Source organism: Mustela lutreola, chromosome 17 (assembly GCF_030435805.1).
Source record: "Mustela lutreola isolate mMusLut2 chromosome 17, mMusLut2.pri, whole genome shotgun sequence".
NCBI lineage: Eukaryota > Metazoa > Chordata > Mammalia > Carnivora > Mustelidae > Mustela > Mustela lutreola.
The window spans coordinates 48,169,977-48,189,841 of NC_081306.1; the positions used below are offsets into that span (position 1 = coordinate 48,169,977).

Here is a 19,865-nt window from a genome sequence, read left to right on the forward strand (position 1 = left end):
GGATTCTCAGAGCACTGGGAACGCCCCTTACCTGGACCCACCCCAGCATCTGGTTCTCCCACATCCCCCAGGAGCAGAGGCGCGTCCCTGGGATCCGGCGGCAGAAGGACCAGCGTCCATGAAGAAGAAGCTTTACCAAATTCTTTAAACTTCCTCCCCCTGATCGGCGCTGTCTCGACCCCCCCTGCCTGAATCTGGGAGGGTTTAGTCTGCTCTGGCCACTAAAACACGGCAGAAGGGATTTTTACAAGACAAAGTCATAAAAGGCCAATCAGGTCCCAGTGGGTCCTCCTAAAAGGCCTGACCCTAGACGCTTGTCCTCACACCCGGAGGCCCTGGATGAGAAGCACGAGTCCCTCGGAGGAATCCAGCTGACTCAGCCCTTCAGCCTCCTCAGCCCGGGCTCCAAGCCTGAAAATCAACCCAGCGGTTCCAAGCCTCAGCCGTCTGCGTCTTTCCAACGGAAGCACCGGACGTCCCAGAGCAGGGAGGTGCTGTCCCCACGGAACCCCTGGCCCACAGACTCCCGAGCATAAGATGTTTTGGGTTTATGGCCCCAGCAGGTCTGGAAGGGTTTATCACAAAACTAAGCCAGACTAAGGAGGGATAAGAGGTCCAGGAGGGAGCGGCTCCAACCGTGGCCACGTGTGGACCGCAGGTAGAGAGCCGGACGTGGCTCCAGTGGCACAGGCTGGAGAGACAACCAGCGGGACCGGCCTTGGGTGTGTCTCTCAGTTCCCTTTGCACCTGGGACGGGCAAGGCTGACTTGATCCTGAGGCAAAATGCGGTTTCTCTGCCGTCTTCCGCCAGCAGCAAGATACCTTCTCTGCCCCACTTTCTCCGCAGGAGCCAAATGCTCAAATAAAAATTTGATACAAACACCGTGCACGTTCTGGATGCATCGGGTCCAGCCCAACGATTCTAAATCTTTCCTAAAAGGGCTTCTGATGATGGATCGTTACGGGGTCATAGTCCGAAATAGCCCTTTGCCAGCAAGAAACCTCTTTGTTTTTGTCTTAAAAACTAGCATTCCGCACCATCACGTATCCACTTTTGGTTTACCCTAAATGGTCTTAGATTTCCAGCTGAGAAGGGTCACGGACGGTGCATGAGCGGGTGCTGTGTTTATCCCAGATGCCAGGAAGCCCCGGTCTGCCGCTGCGTCCTGATGCAAGGGCCAGAAGGACAAGCGTGCAGACGCCTAATGCCCAAAGCCCTTCCAAAGAAAGCAAATTTCTAGGGGCTGACGGGATTACTGAGCTTGGAGGGCCTTCAGAGGATGTTTATTAATGTCAACGTGGGTCTTTTTATTTTTAAAATTTTTTTAGTGTTTTCTTTTTTAAGATTTTATTTATTTATTTGAGAGAAAGAGAGCAGAGCAGCAGGAAGGGCAGAGTCTCCACCAGGTAAAGAGCCCAACTCAGGGCTCGGTCCTAAGCCCCCGAGGCTGCGGCCCACGCTGCCGTCAGACGCTTAACCGACCGAGCTACCCCGGCGCCCCTTATGAACGTCCACGTCAATCATAGATTCGTGTCATTGTTTCATTAGAGACTCACAGAAAATGAACGGATCCTTGGCGAAAGGAAGATCCTGGAGAAAATCTCCAGGCAGGTGGAAACGATCGAAACGCGTGAGCTAAGACCACGTGTGGAATTTTCTGTGCGGACCGGGATGGACGCTTTGTGCACATAGAAATTTCTCCTCCGTGAAGACGGTGCCCCGGCCCTGCGCCGTCTCGCTTCCTCAGGGTCGCTGCGGCGTTGGTCACCACCTCCCAGTCCTTCTCTGCTCTTGTCCCTCCCCGCCCCTCCAGGGCCCTGTCCTTGGGGGTCCTTCCCTCAGGCAAACCCGGACGATCATTCCAGAGGGCCACTTGGCTAGTCCGGCATGAGGACACGTGCGTAGACTTTCTGACCCAGAAATTTCCCTTCTAGACAATGTATATTTAGACTTGCTCCGGTTCCATGACAGTACAAAGACTCTCCCGGCGGCGCTGCCGGCGGGAGCCGAAACAGAGCGGCCGAAACAGAGCGGCCGAAACAGAGCGGCCTAAAGCACCAGCCGCAGGAAGGACGTGGGTAATACATCGTTACGCGAAATAAACACCCGGGAGCAGCGTGGCTGCTGATAACTACAAACGGCGAGTGTGGACGGACGCGTGTTCATTTCCTCCGTGTGTCTTGTACAGCCACGGGGGGAGCCGCCACGCCGCAACCTTGTTTTGCAAGTGAATGATGAGCCCCGGGGCAGTCCCGCTGTCTCCACGTGTGTGGACGTGCGCGTGTGACATGCTCCTCGGCGTGCCCAGTGCGTGAATTTATCCTAACACACAAGCTCCACGGTGAGTACAAGTCCATCTTTTCCCACAAGCTTGTTAGGAGAAAGACGATTCACTCTGTCCCCGCACCCGGCACAGAGCCTGGCGCACCAGCCTGCGGCGTGTGAATGGGTTTCGGTGTGAACGTTCGCTGGCCCCGTTTTCCAGTTTCTTCCCATTCGCTCGATCTGAGAACCAAGCGTGCCCCAGGAAGAGAAAACAACCACGCAGTGTGTGACTTCCAGGCTTTCGCACACACACATTTATTCACGCTCAGTGTTCCAGGCTCAAACTGTTTGGAAAAGCCGGCAGAACAAAGATAAACCACGATCCTTGAGGTAGGGCATGTCTAAGAGTGTCCTGTGCGTTGATGTTCTCCAGGAGGTAGATAATGCACGAGCGTCCTCTGAACCTTCCTCAGCATGAAGCCCTTTCAGAGGAATATTGACTTACGTGACGTCCAGAGGATCATCACTTTGCTAGGCGTCGCGTTAGAAAAATCATTGGAATAAATACATCGGCGGGGGAGAGAAATCCTGAGACGGGGTCAGACAGTCTCCCTGAGAATGAGTGAGGGTAAGATTCGCAGCTAAGACCCTCTGCTGTCCCGACTGGATGGCCAGGACAGGAAGGAAGAGAGGAGACGAGAAGTGGCCGGTGTAACAAGGGAGAGCAAAACGCGCTTATGGACGTGACGCCGTGGCCGGGGGGACCCTCCCAGCTGGAGCACGTGGGGACCTGACAGGCTGTCAGTGAACGTCCCAAAGAAAAGGGGACGGTGGGCAGATTTCTGGATTCTGCTTGAAACGCTCTTGATTTAGTAGGCAGAGCCCACACACATCGAGCTTGTAAACTCCCCCGGTAACTTTGATGAGCTGAAGTTCGCATTGGCCCATATCTCGGCCTTATTCCTTCTCCTCTAACACTGTCCGTTCCTCCAGCCAGACGGGGACCAGCGGACTGACAGGGACAGAGGCCAGACCACCGTGAGCGGGGGGAGAAAAGTGAAGGAAAGGTGGAGAATTACGACAGGCATCGGCCAATTTTTCAAGAAGTTTGAAGAAAATTACAACCTATCAGTTTTTTAAAAAGATAAGTGACAAGACAGCAGATGTTGATCATTAGTAGAAGAAAGAGGTTGACGAATAACAGAGGAGGTAAGATGGAAGGGATCAGGTTCCTGAGAGAGCGAAGAAGGAAGTAGACATCTGCACACGCGTGGTAGGTGGTCCTTGGACTGGTAGAGGGACCCCCTCCTCCACGGTGACGGGCAGGGAGGGGAAAACGAACAGGAACGCCGGAGCTGGGGGTTGATGAAGTTTCTTCCTGGGAGCTTCGTTTTCTTGGGGAAGGAGGAAGTGACGTTGTTTTTGGAAGAGTGGGGTTGACTCAGTCGTGGTGGAGAATCGGGAGGGGCCCTGACCCCTGGAAGAAGCCCTGAGCCAAGCAAGGGCCCACTGGGCTTGAAGGTTGTGCGTAGGCGAGGTCGCCCACGCCGGCCCCATACCCGTGGAGGATTTTCTCTCACAGGGCCGCACATCCTGAAGTAGGAACAGCAATCATAAACAGCCATAAAGCAGATTGTCCGAGAGAGGAGAACCCGCGTGAGCTCTCGGAAGGGAGGCGCTCCCGAAGGAGACAAGAGGACGGCCGAGGCCGCGGGACCGAAGGCCGAGAGGGAGGAAAGTCCCTGGCGTTGAAGTGGAGGCACCGCGAGGTGAAAATGTTGACTGCTGACCCAAGGGCCGTCTTAGTTTCCTCCCACGACACCGGGACTCAGGACAGACACGAGACTCGACCAGCTGCTAACAAGCGAGTAAGGCACTCGAGAACCGTGGTGATCTCAGCAGTGAAGCATGTCATGGCGACTGGGAGGGGCTGGGGGTGATTTTTACACAGTTCTTAAGGGTTGGTGATGTGGAGGTGTCCCAACAGCCTCTTCAGGGGTAACACAGCCCTCCTCATCGCAGGGGTCCTGGAGGACCTCCCCAGTCTCCCAAGGGTGCACGCTCGCGCACGTGCACGTGCACACACACACACACACACACCTTACTCCACTGAGAATAGATCCTCTTCTCTGCCTTAAGTACTGAGTTCCCCATAAGACTTAGACCATAGAAAGGTTTCCATGAGACCGAAAACAACACCACTGATGCAGCCCAAGCCTTCCCAACCCCATGATGAGCCCATAGACGATCCATTGAGTTGACGGAGCTGCCCACAGCTGCCTCCCGCGAGGCACCAACCAATACGCAGTCTCCCCTAAGACGTCCCTGGAGCCACGTCTTGGCGATGGGGCATCCTGGGTATGGCCGATGAGTTGAGCGCTGCTGAGATCCAGCGAGGAGCGGCGGCCCCAGAGGTGCCGTGGAATTCCGCAGACACCGTTTAGGGACCGTGCCGGGAGGAGGAGGAAAAGGACTGGCAGCGGCGCGGCTCTGGCCGGTTCCAGCCCAGCTAGGGAGGCCGGCTGAGTCAGCAGGCCACGGAGATGGAGGTCCTTCTGCCTCTCACCGCGCGGGACCTTACGTCGTGGAGGAACTGATGGGTCCTGTTTATGTGGAGACTCTTTTGATAAGCTATTCGAAGCAAGGGTGGGAGGGAGAAATACCGAAAGAAAGATTCCCTTTGAATCTCCGTTGCTTTCAGAGTCCGCCGTTCAATGAGTCATGCATTCTGAATCCTTGCTCTGTCTCCACGTTTTCATTTCAAAATACTAAAAACACTTTGTTTGGAACATGGGCTATTTTTAGCTCGTTTATCAAGAGTGCACATCCCTTTCTCCCCATAGTAGAAAAGCCTCCTTCGGATTGGGTTGGGGCAGCACCACGGCGGTAGGGCTGTTGACTGAGCTGTCATCTGTTGAAACCACCTGGGCATCTCTCTACTCCTGGGGACTCCCTTCCAGCTGGTCTTCTGGGCCTACTGAGTATCCATGAGTCCGCTCTAGACCCAGTCCAAAGTCTGGACAAAAGAGGAAGGACCCCCCCACCCTCAGTTTTCCAGGCTGAGCAGTGAGCACCTTGGCTAGAGGCAAGTCAGGTCTTCATGACCTGTGCCCTCACAGGCTCAAAGAAATGAAGTAGAAGTGAAGTAGAAGGTATGTCAAGAGAAAGTCTACCTACAACTTGGCAAAGACGGGATTAGAGAGTCTGCAGAATTCTTTTATAAATTGAAGGATGAGATCGGGGGGAAACTGGGAGGTATAAAGGGGTACCCTACTTCCCCAGTCCCTGCCCTCCACATAGGATTTCTTTCCACACGGCACCTAGTGCCGCTAGCCAGCTTCATCTACCTCATCGCTTCGGTTCCATTAGTGATTTTTTGGTTCTGTTAGTGAATTCTCTTCTCTGGGGACCACCTTCTTTTAAATGCTCTAGCTTAGAGCATTAACAGCAAGCACGTTACTATTAACCGCTTCACGGATGGGCAGCCAGCTTCAAGAATGGTATACAAAAGCCAGTACCTCACGGGGCTGTGTCGACAAGGTACCTACTTCTCTGGTCACTGCCTTGCTCTTGCATCCATGTATTTACAGCGGAAGCACCCAAGTGCTCACCCTCTGACTCTCCTCCCTCGGACTGCTGTCTTGATTGGGAGTTGGCAGCAAAGAGCAGTGAGGGAGTTTGGAATTCAGACCACACCGACTCTCCGTCGAAGCTGGTTGCCAAAATTGGCAGCTATCTGGCAAGGATGATTTTCCTATGGACAGAGAGACTGGAGACATGCAGACGGGCAGATAGAAGCAGCTTTCTTGGGTTTTCTGCATCACCCAGGCCTTCATTCCAGCCCTCTTTGAGGTCTTGGAGTCTCGGAGGCAACCCCTCCACCGGCAACCCCTGCCCGAAGTCTTCCAAACACGTTCCTCTTCTCATTTAGGAGACTCTACCTCATTTCTGTTACTTGCAGCCAAAATGGTACCAGGAGGTGTGAGAATGGCCTGGGGCAGGTACATGGGACACATGGAGAGATGCCTCCCTGCTTTATAATTCTGCCTACTCTGCCTGTATCAGGTGTGAGCACATGGGCCACCGCCCAGCACGCTTCAGGGTCTGGGGACAGCCCGACACTCTGCAGGCCCCAATACGGTACTCTCCGAAGGAGGTTCGCAGCTTAGGAACAAAGGACAAGGGGACTATGTGCTCCACAAGTCACTGTGCCGGAGACGGATGTGAGGACATGTCCCCGCAGGCTGTGTGCCCTTCCCCTCCGTGCCCAGCCTTTGTGCTGAGACCGTGACGGTGGAAGCCACTCCCATGCCCCCATCTCAATCTTCTCCTTCTGTCCATTGCATAAGGAAATCTTTGAGAAATGTGTGGGTGTGCCCCCAAGGAAGGAGTATGCAAACGCATGGTTGTGGCGGTCGTGGGTGTGAATGCATGATGGGAACCATCCTGGAGCCGTAGAGGCCCTCAGCCTGGGGTCCAAAAACAATGAATGTCACCCCACAGGGAGAAGGCATGGGAGAAGCAGATTTGCTCTGCCTGGGCTACTGCTGCCCCTGGAGACAGGGGTACCTACGCTCTCGAATTCATGCCCATCACATGTCTGGCTAAAGAATTCTAAGTCCCAAAGCCACGGGAACAAATGAGGAAATATTTTTCGTGTCCGAATACGCTGAGCAGAAGTCTGACCCCGTCGGACGCCCTGGTGACGTCCTGGGCGACAGCTCCGTAGCCGTCAGGGCGGACAACGGTCCTCTCCCTCTGTAGCACCAGCCACACTTACTATTTGCCACAGCCCACACAGGACATGCAGACGTGTGTCTCTGCCCCAGTCCTGACCCTTCCCCCAAAGTGCCCGCCCCCCACTTTCTCAGGGCAAGCACCCAGGAGTCTATCCCGTATCCCAGTCTGAGCAAAGGCCAGCCAGGAAACTCACCCTTGGACTGGGTCATGCCTCCTCTCGGGCTCCTCTCCTAGAAGGGGTGAGCTGGGACGGGGAGGCCAGCCCAGATCGTCCTCCCACACCGCGCCAGCCCTCGCGAGCCGACCCTCCGAGCCTGCCCTTCCGCAGAACACGCCCTTGGCCAAGGGTCTTGTCAGCTCCCAGCTTTGATTTCCCAAACCACGAGTGGTGTTAGAGAAGGTTCTGGACAGAGTCTTACCGCATCGTGTGCTGGGCCCTGCTGTCGAGCCCCGGCCCCAGGGACAGACTGCTGAAAATCAGGAGCTGCAGTCCCCTGAGATATTCCTTTTATCCCCTGCAGCCCAACCATGAACTTGTGGCCCCCACCACGGCCACTTTTGGCCACTTCTGGCTGCTGGAGGCAGAGAGGGCCCGAGAGCCCATTCCAAAAAGCCTTTGGGGGACCATTTGCGAACATCTGATTGAATGACTCACCGCCGACCAACTCGACGACGCCAGCATCGCATAGATCACAGTCCCCCCTCCCTACAAAACCACCCAGAGCTGAAATTCCTCTTGAGTGTTTATATCCTGGAATGTCTCCAAGGGAAAGAAAAAACAGAATCGAACCCCAGGAAACCTGTGGCTTGGAGCACATACAGCCCCTCGGCCCTGCACTGACCTCCTCACCTGTGAGTGCGGAGAGGCAGCTAGGCCGGTGGTCACAAAGGTACGTTTTGGATTCAGAGACATTTGGGTAGGAACCCTGGGTGGACCTTTGTGCCATCCGGAGCCAGTTGCTGAATGTCTGGGGTTAACAATCCTCCTCTGGGGTTATCACGAGGGTTCACGGAGATTGTCTTTGCCAGGCTTCCGCGCCCACCCAGCCCCAGGGTACGCACTCTATAAGGGACATCTGTTTCCATTTGTCCTAACAAGCACCCTCCAACCTAATCGGTCCTGAGAAGGTCCGTTTTCAAACCCATCCCCTGCCCCATGCACACGTCTCAGATACAGTCAGTGGGAACCCGTCAGGCTCACGGCGAACCGTACGATCTCTGCACCAGCTGGGACACCCCTCCTCCCAGGACCCCTCCCTGAGGGGTGGGGCGTCCTCTCCCTGCCCACAGGGGGACACTCAGCAGCAGCAAAGGCTCCCAGCCCCTGCACCACCCCCTACCTGCGGGCTGAAAACAATCAAGTCCTGAGCAAACACTCGAGAAAGCGCTTTTCCGAGGGGGTTTGGGGAAAGAAGACTTGCCAAGTGGGGAAGTCGGGGGCCTGGCTCCTCGGCGGCTCCTCTCCCCCTCCGGGGGCTCCTCTGCCCCCCTTTTCCTCATTCTCAGGCTTCCCCTCTCCAGGTTGCTCGGGCAGCCGCATCGGAGGTCCAGAGCGATGTTCTCAGAGAGGTTTGTGAGCCCATCAAGGGAACGCCGGCGGAGACGCACGCTCTGCAAGGAGTTGACAGAAACTTACTGCCGGCACCTGCTGGTGGGTTATTTACTCAAGTCAGCCGCCTCGGTGGTCCGCACACTCCCTTCCGCGCTGAGACAGGACAGTGGCACGAGATGAGTCATAACAGTCGTGACAGATGTTTAGTCACGAACAAGGCCTCCGGGTCACCCGAGGGCCTTACACAGCCGACCGGTAATGTGCATTTGGAACCAACCTTGATACTGACAGGTACTTTTCCCTTCACGCTCCCAAGGGCTTTGCTGTAATAGAAGCCACGTGGAGAGCCACAGAACCTCCAACACGGCTGCACCTTGCAAGAAAGCCCAGCACCTGGCCCGCACGATCTGTTGCCTTGCCGTCGACATCAGCAGAGCCACAGAAACTAATGGGGCCAGACGTTAGGAATAGCCGCCCCAGGGAGAGGATCCTTGCCAAGCCCGTGACGTTGCTCCCAGTCCCGGGGCAACGTCACCTCATCTTCCTTGGACAGAACAAGGGGCACCCAAGATTAGCATCCCTTCACCAGCTGCCGTCAGGCTTGCTCCCACGTGTACGGAGCCTCTGGGGTCCCTCCTGGCCTCACCTCTCCTCTTTCTCCAACACCGGGTTCATCTCTACTCGGCCTTTACATCTAGGCTCGGGTGAGGGCACCTGGCTGGGCTGAAGGCACCCTTCAGAGGTGCCCACTTCTGCGGTTGTCCAAATGCTTTCCCTCTTTCCTGGCAACACTGCGTTGAGAAAAGCTCCAGGCAGGGAGTCCTTCAGATGTACATTGTGTCCTGTGGGCCCACGCAGGGACAACCTTAAAATAACTGCTGTGAAACAAACACTTATTGAACGAACATTTAATCAATATTGGCTCTCTTTGGTTCCATATTGAAGTTAAAAGGAAATTAAAACAAAGAGTCGCAAGAGATGCGAGGTACGGAGAGTTTGACTGGGAGAAACTTGGTGATGAACCAAGCAAGCTCTGGTCGCCCTGCACGAGCCCTTGTCTGAAAGAGCCGGCCCGGGGGGAGGTCTGCCCAGCGCAGCGGGCGCCGGCCTCTCCTGGCAAAGACAGATGAGTCTCCATTCCTCACCCGGCGCCTGCACAGCGCCTCCTGGGAAAGGCTCCCTGCTCTAGAGCAGCCTTCTGATTCTGCGGAGAGCTGTCCCTCCAGGTCCGGGAAGCATCCCCTGCAGAAGCCAGCCCAGAGGCGATGAGGCTCAGAAAGTGCCTTTAAGAAACACAAAGCCTTGAAGAGGTGTGTGTGGACGTTATCACTGTAGTAAAGGATGGTTTCAAATCTGTTGCATGGTAGGCATTGAATGTGAGCCCCATCCCTGCTCCGTGAGACAGGCTCTGCCCTGTGCCCAAGGTAGGTCAGCTCCTGGAAGGATGAACGCCAGGCCTGTTAACTGACTGCGCGCTTATGGGCTTGCATCTTCCACCTGGACCGGAAACCTGCATAATCTAGGTCAGTCTAGACCATCTAGATGATGGTCTTTGGATAATCTTGACATAAGATCTTCGGTTCTCTGAGGGTTTGGGCATGTGACTTGGATAGTCCCCCAAAACTGAGGCTCTATTTTGTGTGACTGGGCTGGAAATCCCCAAAGGTTGGGGCCGCAGAGACCCCCTACAAAGAGACATCCTCTAACGGTCTCTGTGTGATCTCAGACCCACACCCAGCACCTATCCTCAAACCCACACACAACCAGGAGAACTCATCCACAGCCACACGGCTGCACGCACTGCCCCATCGACACAGGCACCGAGACACGCTCCCACACATGCGCACACGACTCGGGTTCACACACACTAGAGCCTCCGCTTGCCCGCGCGGGCTGCACACACATCTAAAGTCTTTCCGTCACCTTCAGTTGTCATGTTAAGTTAAAAAGGAAAAACAAGTATCCTGGGTCATGACAGTAGAAACACAAAAGAAAAGTGACCTATTATTTTGGTGGCCATGAAAGGCCTAGCACCATCCACGTTGTAGCAAACACCGATTTCGAAAGAGAGTGACCACCCCCCATATACAAGAACTTCTGGATGTGTTGAGTCGTCCCCCTCCTCTGTCCCCTCCAGGCAGAGTGGACACCAGGGCAGGGGCACCCTCCAGGGCTAGTCTGGCTGCCAAGACTACAATAAGGCCTGCCAGGAGCTTTCAGCAGAGGATGTCCACGCTGACGGTCACAAGGGCATTAGAACCCATCCACTTAATTACTTGGAACTTGCTCACAGCTGGACAGGAGTCCTGGGCCCTGGGGATGGCAGCTTCCCATAAGGAACGATTTCTCCTGCTGCTCAGCTGGCCTCTGGTGCCCTTCCCTGCGGCACTCACACTATGCCAGAGAAACACAAAGCCAGGGGCTGGTGCCTCAGCCAGAAAGGGTTGGTCCAGCCAGAAGCCATCTCACCAGAATGCTCCTCTCCAGGTCATAGCTGGCCTGACACACCATGGGGGACACCAAGAGGCCCTCCACAGGCTGGGACTGATGGCCCAGGGCCAACTAATGAGACACTCTACGTTGGCATCTGCATAGAGGACGGACCCATGTCTTCCCGTCTCGCTCGGAGCTTCTCAAAGACAAGAGCCACGCTGCGTGCCCTCCCAAGTCCCCAGTGGCCGTACGCACGCTGGGACCCACCGTAAGTACCTACTGAAAATAGCTCTTTGTTCCCAGGTTAACTGCTTACCTCACTGCCTCAAGAAAGTCCTCAGGACAATTCATTTCTAGAATGTCTCCTTCATGCCATTTGCCAGTTATCTTTATTATCACCCGAAAGGTCAGCCAGGAGCTGGGTTTTTGAGCCCAGGTTTGGAAGTGAGGGCTCTGGGCTCCTTCCTGACCCACATTCCTGTCTTCTTCAGCTTTTCATGTCACCACCAATGACCCAGCTGACACAGCCACTTCCTTTAACACCCGAAGCGTTCCTGAGCACTGGTCCCTCACCGGGAGGCACTCTGGGCACTCACGGGCTCTGTCGGCTCCCTCTTTTACCAGCCCATGGTATGCAGGGCCTGGGGGTCGTGATGTGTTTAAGAACACGGCTGAGCGCCTCCGACCATGCAGTTCAAGTCTTGGCTTTGCCGCTTGTGGGCCGTGTGGCTACGGACAGGTGTCTTGACCTCTCTGTGCTTCCCTTTCCCTCACCAGCAACATGGGCCTCATGATAACAGCAGCTACTGCCTAGGGCCGTTGTAAGCGCCTGGCACGGGGTAAGCACGCCACATGCCAGCCATCACGATTAATTCCTTCCCTTTGCACCTCACAGACAGTGGCCGAACCACTCTGTTCAGGCGGGTGTTTGGCTGAACCCACAGTGGGACAGGGGTGACGGTGGCACAGAAGTGAACGCACCACAAGACGCAGCCTCACAGGACCCAGAATCAAGATGGGGCACAGACACAAGCCCAGGCCAAAGGAGGTTCTCTTGTCCCTCCGGTTCAAAGAACCAGGTTGTCCTAGAGAGTGTCTGGGAGGGAGGTGTGGACTCTGCCCTCCGGTCCCACCATTTAGGAACATGGTGGGTCCCCGTGCCTGCCTCGGAGGAAGGGAGAGACGGGGCTGGAGTCTGCATGGACGGGCCACCTTGTCATCCCAGCATCGGGGTCTCCTAGGATCTATTTGGGTACGTGGGTCACAGGCAAACTCAGTCCTTCGTGGATTTTGGTCCCTTTTGGGAATATCTAAAAATTGCAATACCTGTGGGAGTAAGGTGTGGCTGAGAATCTAGTGTTTACCACTGGAGTGTCCAAGCCTGCATCTGTTTGACATAAATAATTCATACGTGTGGGGCGAGTGGTTCTGTTCAGTTGCCAGGACAGCAAAATACTCCCAGACTGATGATCCAGACTGAGACCCACTTCAAGTGTCCACCAAGAATGCTCCCACCACTCTGACCGCCTCGGGCATCGAGTTAGAGCCTTTGCGTCTCGTAGCCCCAGCCCTAGGCACGTTATAATTGTGACTGTATGCTCCGTGATGTTTGCAGAGGGCTTTGCATGTGGGTCTTTCTCTCAAAACCCTCCACACATGGGTCATCAAATTGATCCACAAATAAATTGTATTTTTATCGGAATACACTCCAGGTCCATCCCTGTTGTAACAAGTGGCAGGATTGCCTTCCTTTTTGGCAGATTGATATTCCAATGACTCTGTGTGTGTGTGTGTGATGTGTATATGTATCACATTTTCTTTTTTGACTCACCTGTTGATGGACACTGGGTTGTTCCCACATCTTGGCTACTGTGAATAACCCCACAACGAACATGAAAGTGTGAGTGTCTCTTTGATGGTGACTTATTTCCTTGAATACGCACCCAGAAGTGGGTTTCCTGCATCTTATGGAAATTCTATTTTTAACTGCTTGTGGAAGCGCCGTAACGTTTTCTACAGTGGTTGTACCAACTGACAATCTCTCCAAGAGTAGCCCAGTGTTCCCTTACTTTAATCCTGTTTGGACGGTGCCTCTAATGAAGGGTTGAGTGGAGTGGGTCATGCCATGTGGTGGTTAGTGGGTACCATGGCTAAGAGCAAGAAGTCAGGGCGTAGTTTAAGCTCCAACCAGCCCCAAAGCTAAGTGCTGTGTTTACCGGAACCCGTGAGCACTGGAGCTCCTTCGGCAGGAGAGATGTCATCAGAGAGGGAAACGCTGCTCAAAGTGCTGCTGCACAACAAATCTGGACCATTGTGCTCATGTTTATTGACTCTAAGACTGTCCTGCAGAAGTGACTGCTCACCGTCCCTTAAAATATTTTAATACCAAGGAGTCTTCAAAAGCACAAATAAAAGAAAAAGAATAAACTGCTGGTTTGCATGTAGGAAATGTCCACTGAGTGCCTGAAAAATACAAAAGCGCAGGCTAAACGCTCCCTTAAATGTACTGTAATAGTGAAAATTCACTTTCTACCCATTTCTATCCAAAATAGTTTGGATATATGGAAATAACATGTACACCCAGGCAGAGCGGAGATTCTAACCCAAGTCCAAAGCCGGGAACTGGTTCCTCAGAAGCACCTGTGGGATGATTCTGCAAGTAGTAGTCCTCCAGGGATTGGATGTCGCGACATGGCCTGGCTCAGAGTCGCACCAGCAAAGCAGCCTAAACTCCAGTTCCTCCAAATGAAAGCCGGGAACTATCAAGGGCTCTGAGCAGTTAAACTGGAGGTGAAATAGGTAAAATAGGAAACTGGATATTTCCTTGTGTCCACATCTGTTCAAAAGTCAGCATCCAGCCCCTTACTTACGGGCTAAAGTCAAGGTAAAGCCTCGATCACCACGACTGTTCACTGCTGCGGTCCCCGCTACTATTAACACCGTGCTGTGGGCATTAACGGACAGGAATAGACAAGCAGTGTGAGGCTCAACATTGGGAAGGAAGAAACAAAATAAAACCATCCTCGCTCCTTAGAGAGGACATAATTATACATTTGAAACCCCAAAAGAATCCTCGATAATTAGTTACAGAGATGGAGAAGCCAGGTTAAAAAGGAGGGGACAGGACGGGGCCCCTTTCTTAGCTTTCTTGGCAGAGTAAGATGGTGCAAGAGAGTTTCTGCCACCCTTGCTACGATCATTGACATGGTAGTTGGGCCTGTCCCTGCAGATGTGCTCAGGGCTTGGCGCTAGTAGACACCCCATAAATGCTTGTTGAATGAATGTCGGCTGCCGTTAAGTCAGCCGTCTACGGGGCGTGCTGGGGGGCAGCCCCCGTGATCTGCCTCCACGCAGACTGATCTCACAGAAGCTCACTGCAGTGGCCAGAGTTTCCGCAGTTACAGACACTCCTTCGGTCCGTGACCTTGATACGTGAATTGGTCTTAAATATAGTGTCTACATGCAGTGGTGCGTCGTGATTTTGTGAGGTCCGTGGTGGCTCAGTTGTTCCTACTAATAATAGTAAGCAAATTAAAGAGACGTGCATCGCCAGTCTTACTTCACAACACAAGGGTCCTTACGTAACCTGGGACTCCTGCTCGGCACACAATGAGAGAGGAGGGGACATCGGCTTCCTCGGTTTGGTCTCCAGAAGCCCCCGTGGGTTCAGCCCAGCAGGACTTGGTGTTTGGTGATTCTGCCAGTCCCAGCTTGCAGGGCTCAGTTGGCTCTGCTGGGACCCCCTCGCTGCCCTCCACCATGAAGCTCATCCAGCCCCTGCCACCTTGGACCCACATCTAGCCTCTGACCCAGGGACATGGAAGGAGAAGACCCCCTAAGTCAGATCACGTCGAACTCGCTGTGTTGGCAGAGGCGGCGGGACCTCGCGTCCCTTCGTTCTGATCCTTCATAACCAAATAATACCATATTTAATCAGTTCCAAGACTCTAATGATTTTGTTTTAACATCTCTGAAATCGGGGTGACTTTTACAATCTCGGAGATCTTAAATTGGATGAAATAAATACTTAGTCATAGTCTGAGGCAAATTAAGTACTCGGTACCAAGCATACGTCTAGGTGCTGTACCTGAGTTTCCTAACTTGATCCTGAAAGTAACCGTAGGATGAAGGTATTAGTATTAACATTATCCCCATTTTAGAGATGAAGAAACAGAGGCACAAGGCACTGTGGAGCTGGTGGTGGCAGAAGTAGGCAGGTGCGCACCACATGCCCAAACACAGCAACCCACCGGGGCCCGCTAACTTTCTGCAGAGATGCTACAGGTACGCCTGGCCAGCGTCCCTCCTGCCCAGCCCTCGGGGATCCACCAGCGCAACCTGGCAGGGTCCCTCTGGCCACCCACAGCCTCTCTCTTGACCTAGCATGCCACCCAAGTGTCACTCACACACATGCCATGGCCAAGGAGGGAGGACAAACACGGCACCCTACCTTGGGTCCCAAGCATGTCAAGACCTTTGGAGGCCGGGAAGGCCATCTTCGTTTTCTGGGGCGCAGGCTTCCGTTATAGTGTGGGCTCCGGCTCCCCGCCTCCCCACCACGGTGCCCTCACCGGAGCCATTGCTACCCCTGAGACACCCAGTCTCCTGGCTGGTCTCTCTTCCCCAGAAAATGAGGATACTCGGATGTGGGCCCAGAAAGCCGACTGCCACTGGGGACCCCACCCTGCCCCCCAGGACCCCCGCCTGGCCTCTCTCGCCCAGATGAGCCTGCCTGCCCTTTGGTTCTGGGCCGATCCAGGGACAGCCACTGGATGACCTGATCCCCAAGCCCGTCCTTCCCGTCCTGCCCCACAGAACCTGTTGTGGGAAAGACAAACTGGGACATCAAGTCCGTCAGAGAAGACGACCCTGTGACCTCAGTCGTGTGGAATGGAAGAAACAAACGAACAAAGGAAAGGAGAGGAACCAAGAAACAGACTCGGCTAGAGACGGCGAACGGGTGGTTCGCAGGGGAGAGGTGGGGAGAGGGAAGGGGCGCAGGTGGTGGGGGCTCAGAGGGCACTTGTGGGGGGCACCTGGGTGGTGCAGTCCATTAGTCGCGACTCTTGATTTCGGCTCAAGTCATGACTGGAGGCTCCTGAGCTCGATCCCCACGTCAGGCTCCACGGTCAGTGCGGAGTCTGCTGAAGCCACGCTCCCCCTCTGCCACGCCCCACCGTGCGTGTGCGTGTGCGCGTGCGCGTGCTCTCTCCCCACCCCCAAATAAAAGAAAATGACCCTCATCATGACAAGCGCTAAGTAATGTAGAGAAGTGTTGAGTCACCGTGTCATACCCTGAAACTAGCAGCGCACCGGATGTTCACCAGCTGGAAGTTAAACAAAAACTTAAAAATATACTTTACATTCATTCCAAAGCAAGCCCCAGGCCTTGGTCAAAGTCCTTTGTCCCCTAGTCTCAGAAGAAGTTTCCGGAACCAGCCGGGCACAGCCACTGATACCCCCGGTGTTCCCAGCTCTCCCTGGAGGATCCCTCTCCCCGCCCCTAAAAAGCAGCCCCCAGAGCACAGAGGGCACAGCCCCAGGTCTGGCTGTCCCGGGAGGACGACATCCCAGCGTCTGTCTCCTGGCCGTGGCGGGTCTGGCTCTGCCAGCTCCCCGAGAACCTCCCCAGAGCCCCGATGCCCCGAACCCTGCTGGAGCAGGTCAGCCCCACCCTCAGACCTGGGGGCCGCCTCGTGCAGGGGCAGACGGCCCTGGGGGCAGACGTCGCTGCTCCGTCCGTGCATGTTCCCTTCCCTTCTGCTTCCACGCTGTCCCTGCTGTCTCGGAGGCTTTCTGCTCCGAAGAGTCCCCTATTAAGATGAAAACACTCCTGCGGGCAGCTGGGCTCCGGCAGGTGAAGACTGAACTATCAGCGAACGCCCTCTCTTGTCACCGCCGTCCCCGGGTGGGAGCCGCGGGGTAGCCTGATTCACACGCTGGGGCGGTAACAGGCTGGGGGTAACAGGCTAACTCACACGCGGGGGTCAGGATGTTAGGACCCAGGGTCAGGAAGTCCCGCGGGAGCTCCAGGGGGCCTGCGCTGGCACTAGGACAGGATCATTCGTGTCGTGTGCCCACACAGGGCTGGGTCCTTCATCGGGCCGTAAAATTATGTGTCAACATCCAAACAGCAACCTGCAAAAGAGACTAACCCAGCACTGCCCGACTTACAGTGGGGGAGACTGAAACAGAGAAGCTGAGTAATGTCCAAAGACCACACAGCTTCTCTCGCAGGCCAGAGTCCCCCCCCCCCCCCATGCAAGGCCAGGAGCTCTCGGGGTGGGGCGTGCAAGGACCTCACTCCCCCTCCCCTCTCCACCCCCGCGGCCACTCTTGCGCTCACTCCTGTGGACAGAACTGTGTCCCTCCAAATTCATGGGCTACAGCCCTAACCCCTAACGTGAGTGGATTTGGAGACAAGGCCTTTAAAGAAGCAGTTAAGGTTAATGGAGGTGGTCAGTGTGGAGCCCTAATCCTGTATGACGGTAGCGCTCTAAGAAGAAAGAAACAATCACTGCCCTCTTCTTCTCTTGCTCCCTCTCTCTCCCCCACCCCTCCGTGCGAGGGCACCGCACGAAGGTGGCTGTCCACGGGCCAGAAAGAGAGCTCTGACCGGACCCCGACCATGCTGGCACCCTGACCTCAGACTTCCAGTCTCCAGAGCTGTGAGCAGATGTCTGTCCGTCTTCAAGGCCCCCCGTCAGCGGTATTTCATGGTGCAGCCTGAGCCGACGTCCTCCTCTTGGCCAGGCGCTGGTCTGATTCACATTAGTACGAGATCTACTGCGGGCGCATCGGTCCTGGCTCCTTGCTACACAGCAGGGCATGGTGACCCCAGTGCCCGCAGGGACAGGGCAGTCATATAAAGAGCCAAAAAGCCAAACATCTAGCAAGAAGGTGGCGGGAGACTCCGATAGAGTGATTCCCCTCGTCCAAAGGAGTAGCCACAGCTCGTCACCGACTGACTGTTGCCGTGAGGGGCTACGTCCAGCAGGGCCGGCTGTGGTGTTTAAAGAACTGGAAATCCAGATGGTGACGATGACAAACCAGCTGACTCTTACATGCCGGCAACGACACCCAAGTTTCAAAGCGACAACAAGATAAAGAGTGCAACCACACAGGAACAGCAGTGGCCAGACTCTCTCTGTGGGCCTGCTCTGGCCTGAGAACCACGATTTCCCAGCCTCATTGAGGGGAGGGACAATTCTGGAAGCCAGAGCGGTGGCTGACATGGTGGGCGCCCAGGCCCGAGGGTCGCTGTGTGTCCGGCCCGCCGGCCTCTCCCTGGGGACGGGGAAGGGAGGGGAAGTCAGGATCGCACCCGTGGCTTCCCTCATCAGTCTCTGATGGAGCTCCCCAGGGTCCCGGGGCGCCACGTAGAGACGGCCCAGAGACCAGCGGCCTGGGCCCCAGACTCCTTTGCCTTTGCTATGGCTGCTCCACAAGCCGACCGCCACGCCTACAGGGGCCCCTTCCCCCCACCCCTGACACGTTCCAAACCCCAGCGGGGGTGTCGCTCCCAGCTGAGGACCGCACGAGGCCGAGAAGAGCAGGACAGCCGCAAGGAGCCACAGGGAGCGAAGGCCGGAGCCTTGACCCAGGCCATGGGGGGCGCGAACGTGCGACAGGTGCCGGGGGACTCCCAGGAGAGGCCCGAGTCCGCCTCCAAGCTGGAGACCTGGAGATGGACTCCGTGCGTCCAGCTGGGCAGGGCCAGATGCGGAGCCAGAGGCCGGGGCTTGGGAAACAGCAGTGCCGGTCAGTGCCCTCCACCCGGCCTCCGAGGGAGGACCTGGGCCAGGCCTCCCACACGGTGGGATCGGCAAGGCCCCCCACCTCCGCCCCATGGACTTTGGCTGCCGGGAGCTGTGCAGGCTGCGGCCATCAGCATGCCGGAAGCACCCTGCGGCCCCTGCGCTGTCTCTCCAGCCCCAGCGGGACACAGACGAAGCCCCAGATGACAAAGTCAGGGCACAGAGCCACCGCTAGTGTGCGAGAACAAGCCCGCGTCGGGGTAGGAGGCAGCAGATTTGGGACCTAAACCAAAAGGGACAAGGAAATCAATTTCAGGCCCGAGGGTCCCCTCTCCCACCAGGCCGTCACCTCCCCTCTCGGTCGCAGTCGGCGGCCCTGGCCAGCGCGGGCTCTAAGTGGCTGTGCCATCGGGCCTGGTGTATTTGAATGTGTTCATTATATTTTAATATGATTATGTTCAATCCAGTAGACTGAAACAGATCTGTCCGGATGTATAATTAGTTTCTAAATGCTTATTATTCTTGGTGGCAGTGCTGGCAGAGGCTTGGAGAAGGGAGAGGAGTCCGTTAGCTCTTTTTGCTCATTAGTCACGGTTGTGGGGACTCATCCGTAGGTCTGGGGTAACCCTGGCTGCCTGGGACACAGGGCCCTCAGCCTCCGTCACAGTGACCTTGTGCTCTGAGCCCCACCTGCGGATTGCGGGGTTTCGGGGTTCACTGGGAGCTCCCCACTCTGCCTTCCTGTTCTTCCCCAGGCCTCCTCTTTGGGAGGAGCCCTGCACCCCCACTCCAGGGCCCTGGAGGATGGCAGCCCCCGCACTCAGCACAGTGTCCCCGCACTCAGCACAGTGTCCCCAGCACCCGGCGCAGGACCCACCTACGGCGCCACACCCAGCGCTGCTGGCGCGTCCAGGAAAAGGTCGGCCGCAGCCTCTGTCCCGGCTCATTCAGGTCTCCTGGAGCTCAAGAGCTTTCCGAGGGGAACTGGTCTGGTGCACCCGATCTTGATGGGCCTCCAGGGGTTCAAGCTCTTTACGTCCTAGAGTAATTTGCCGTCCCGGTTGGGCAGACTCTGATCCCCTGAGAAGCATGAAAGAAAGGAGAGCCCCAGGAACGC

General features: G+C 55.6%; 1 protein-coding gene across 3 annotated transcripts in view; it reads right to left on the bottom strand.

Annotated features, from left to right (window-relative positions):
- The window catches only part of CALN1 (calneuron 1), a 495,943-nt gene that overhangs the window by 450,278 nt on the left and 25,800 nt on the right, over positions 1-19,865 (bottom strand). For 2 of the 3 annotated variants that reach the window (XM_059154795.1, XM_059154794.1), the window contains exon 2: positions 8,428-8,617. The exons of the other annotated variant lie outside the window; for it this stretch is intronic. In XM_059154795.1, the coding sequence (XP_059010778.1) occupies positions 8,428-8,546 (119 nt within the window). In that variant the 5' untranslated portion in view covers positions 8,547-8,617. The remainder of the gene's footprint in view (positions 1-8,427; positions 8,618-19,865) is intronic. 3 annotated transcript variants of the gene reach the window in all.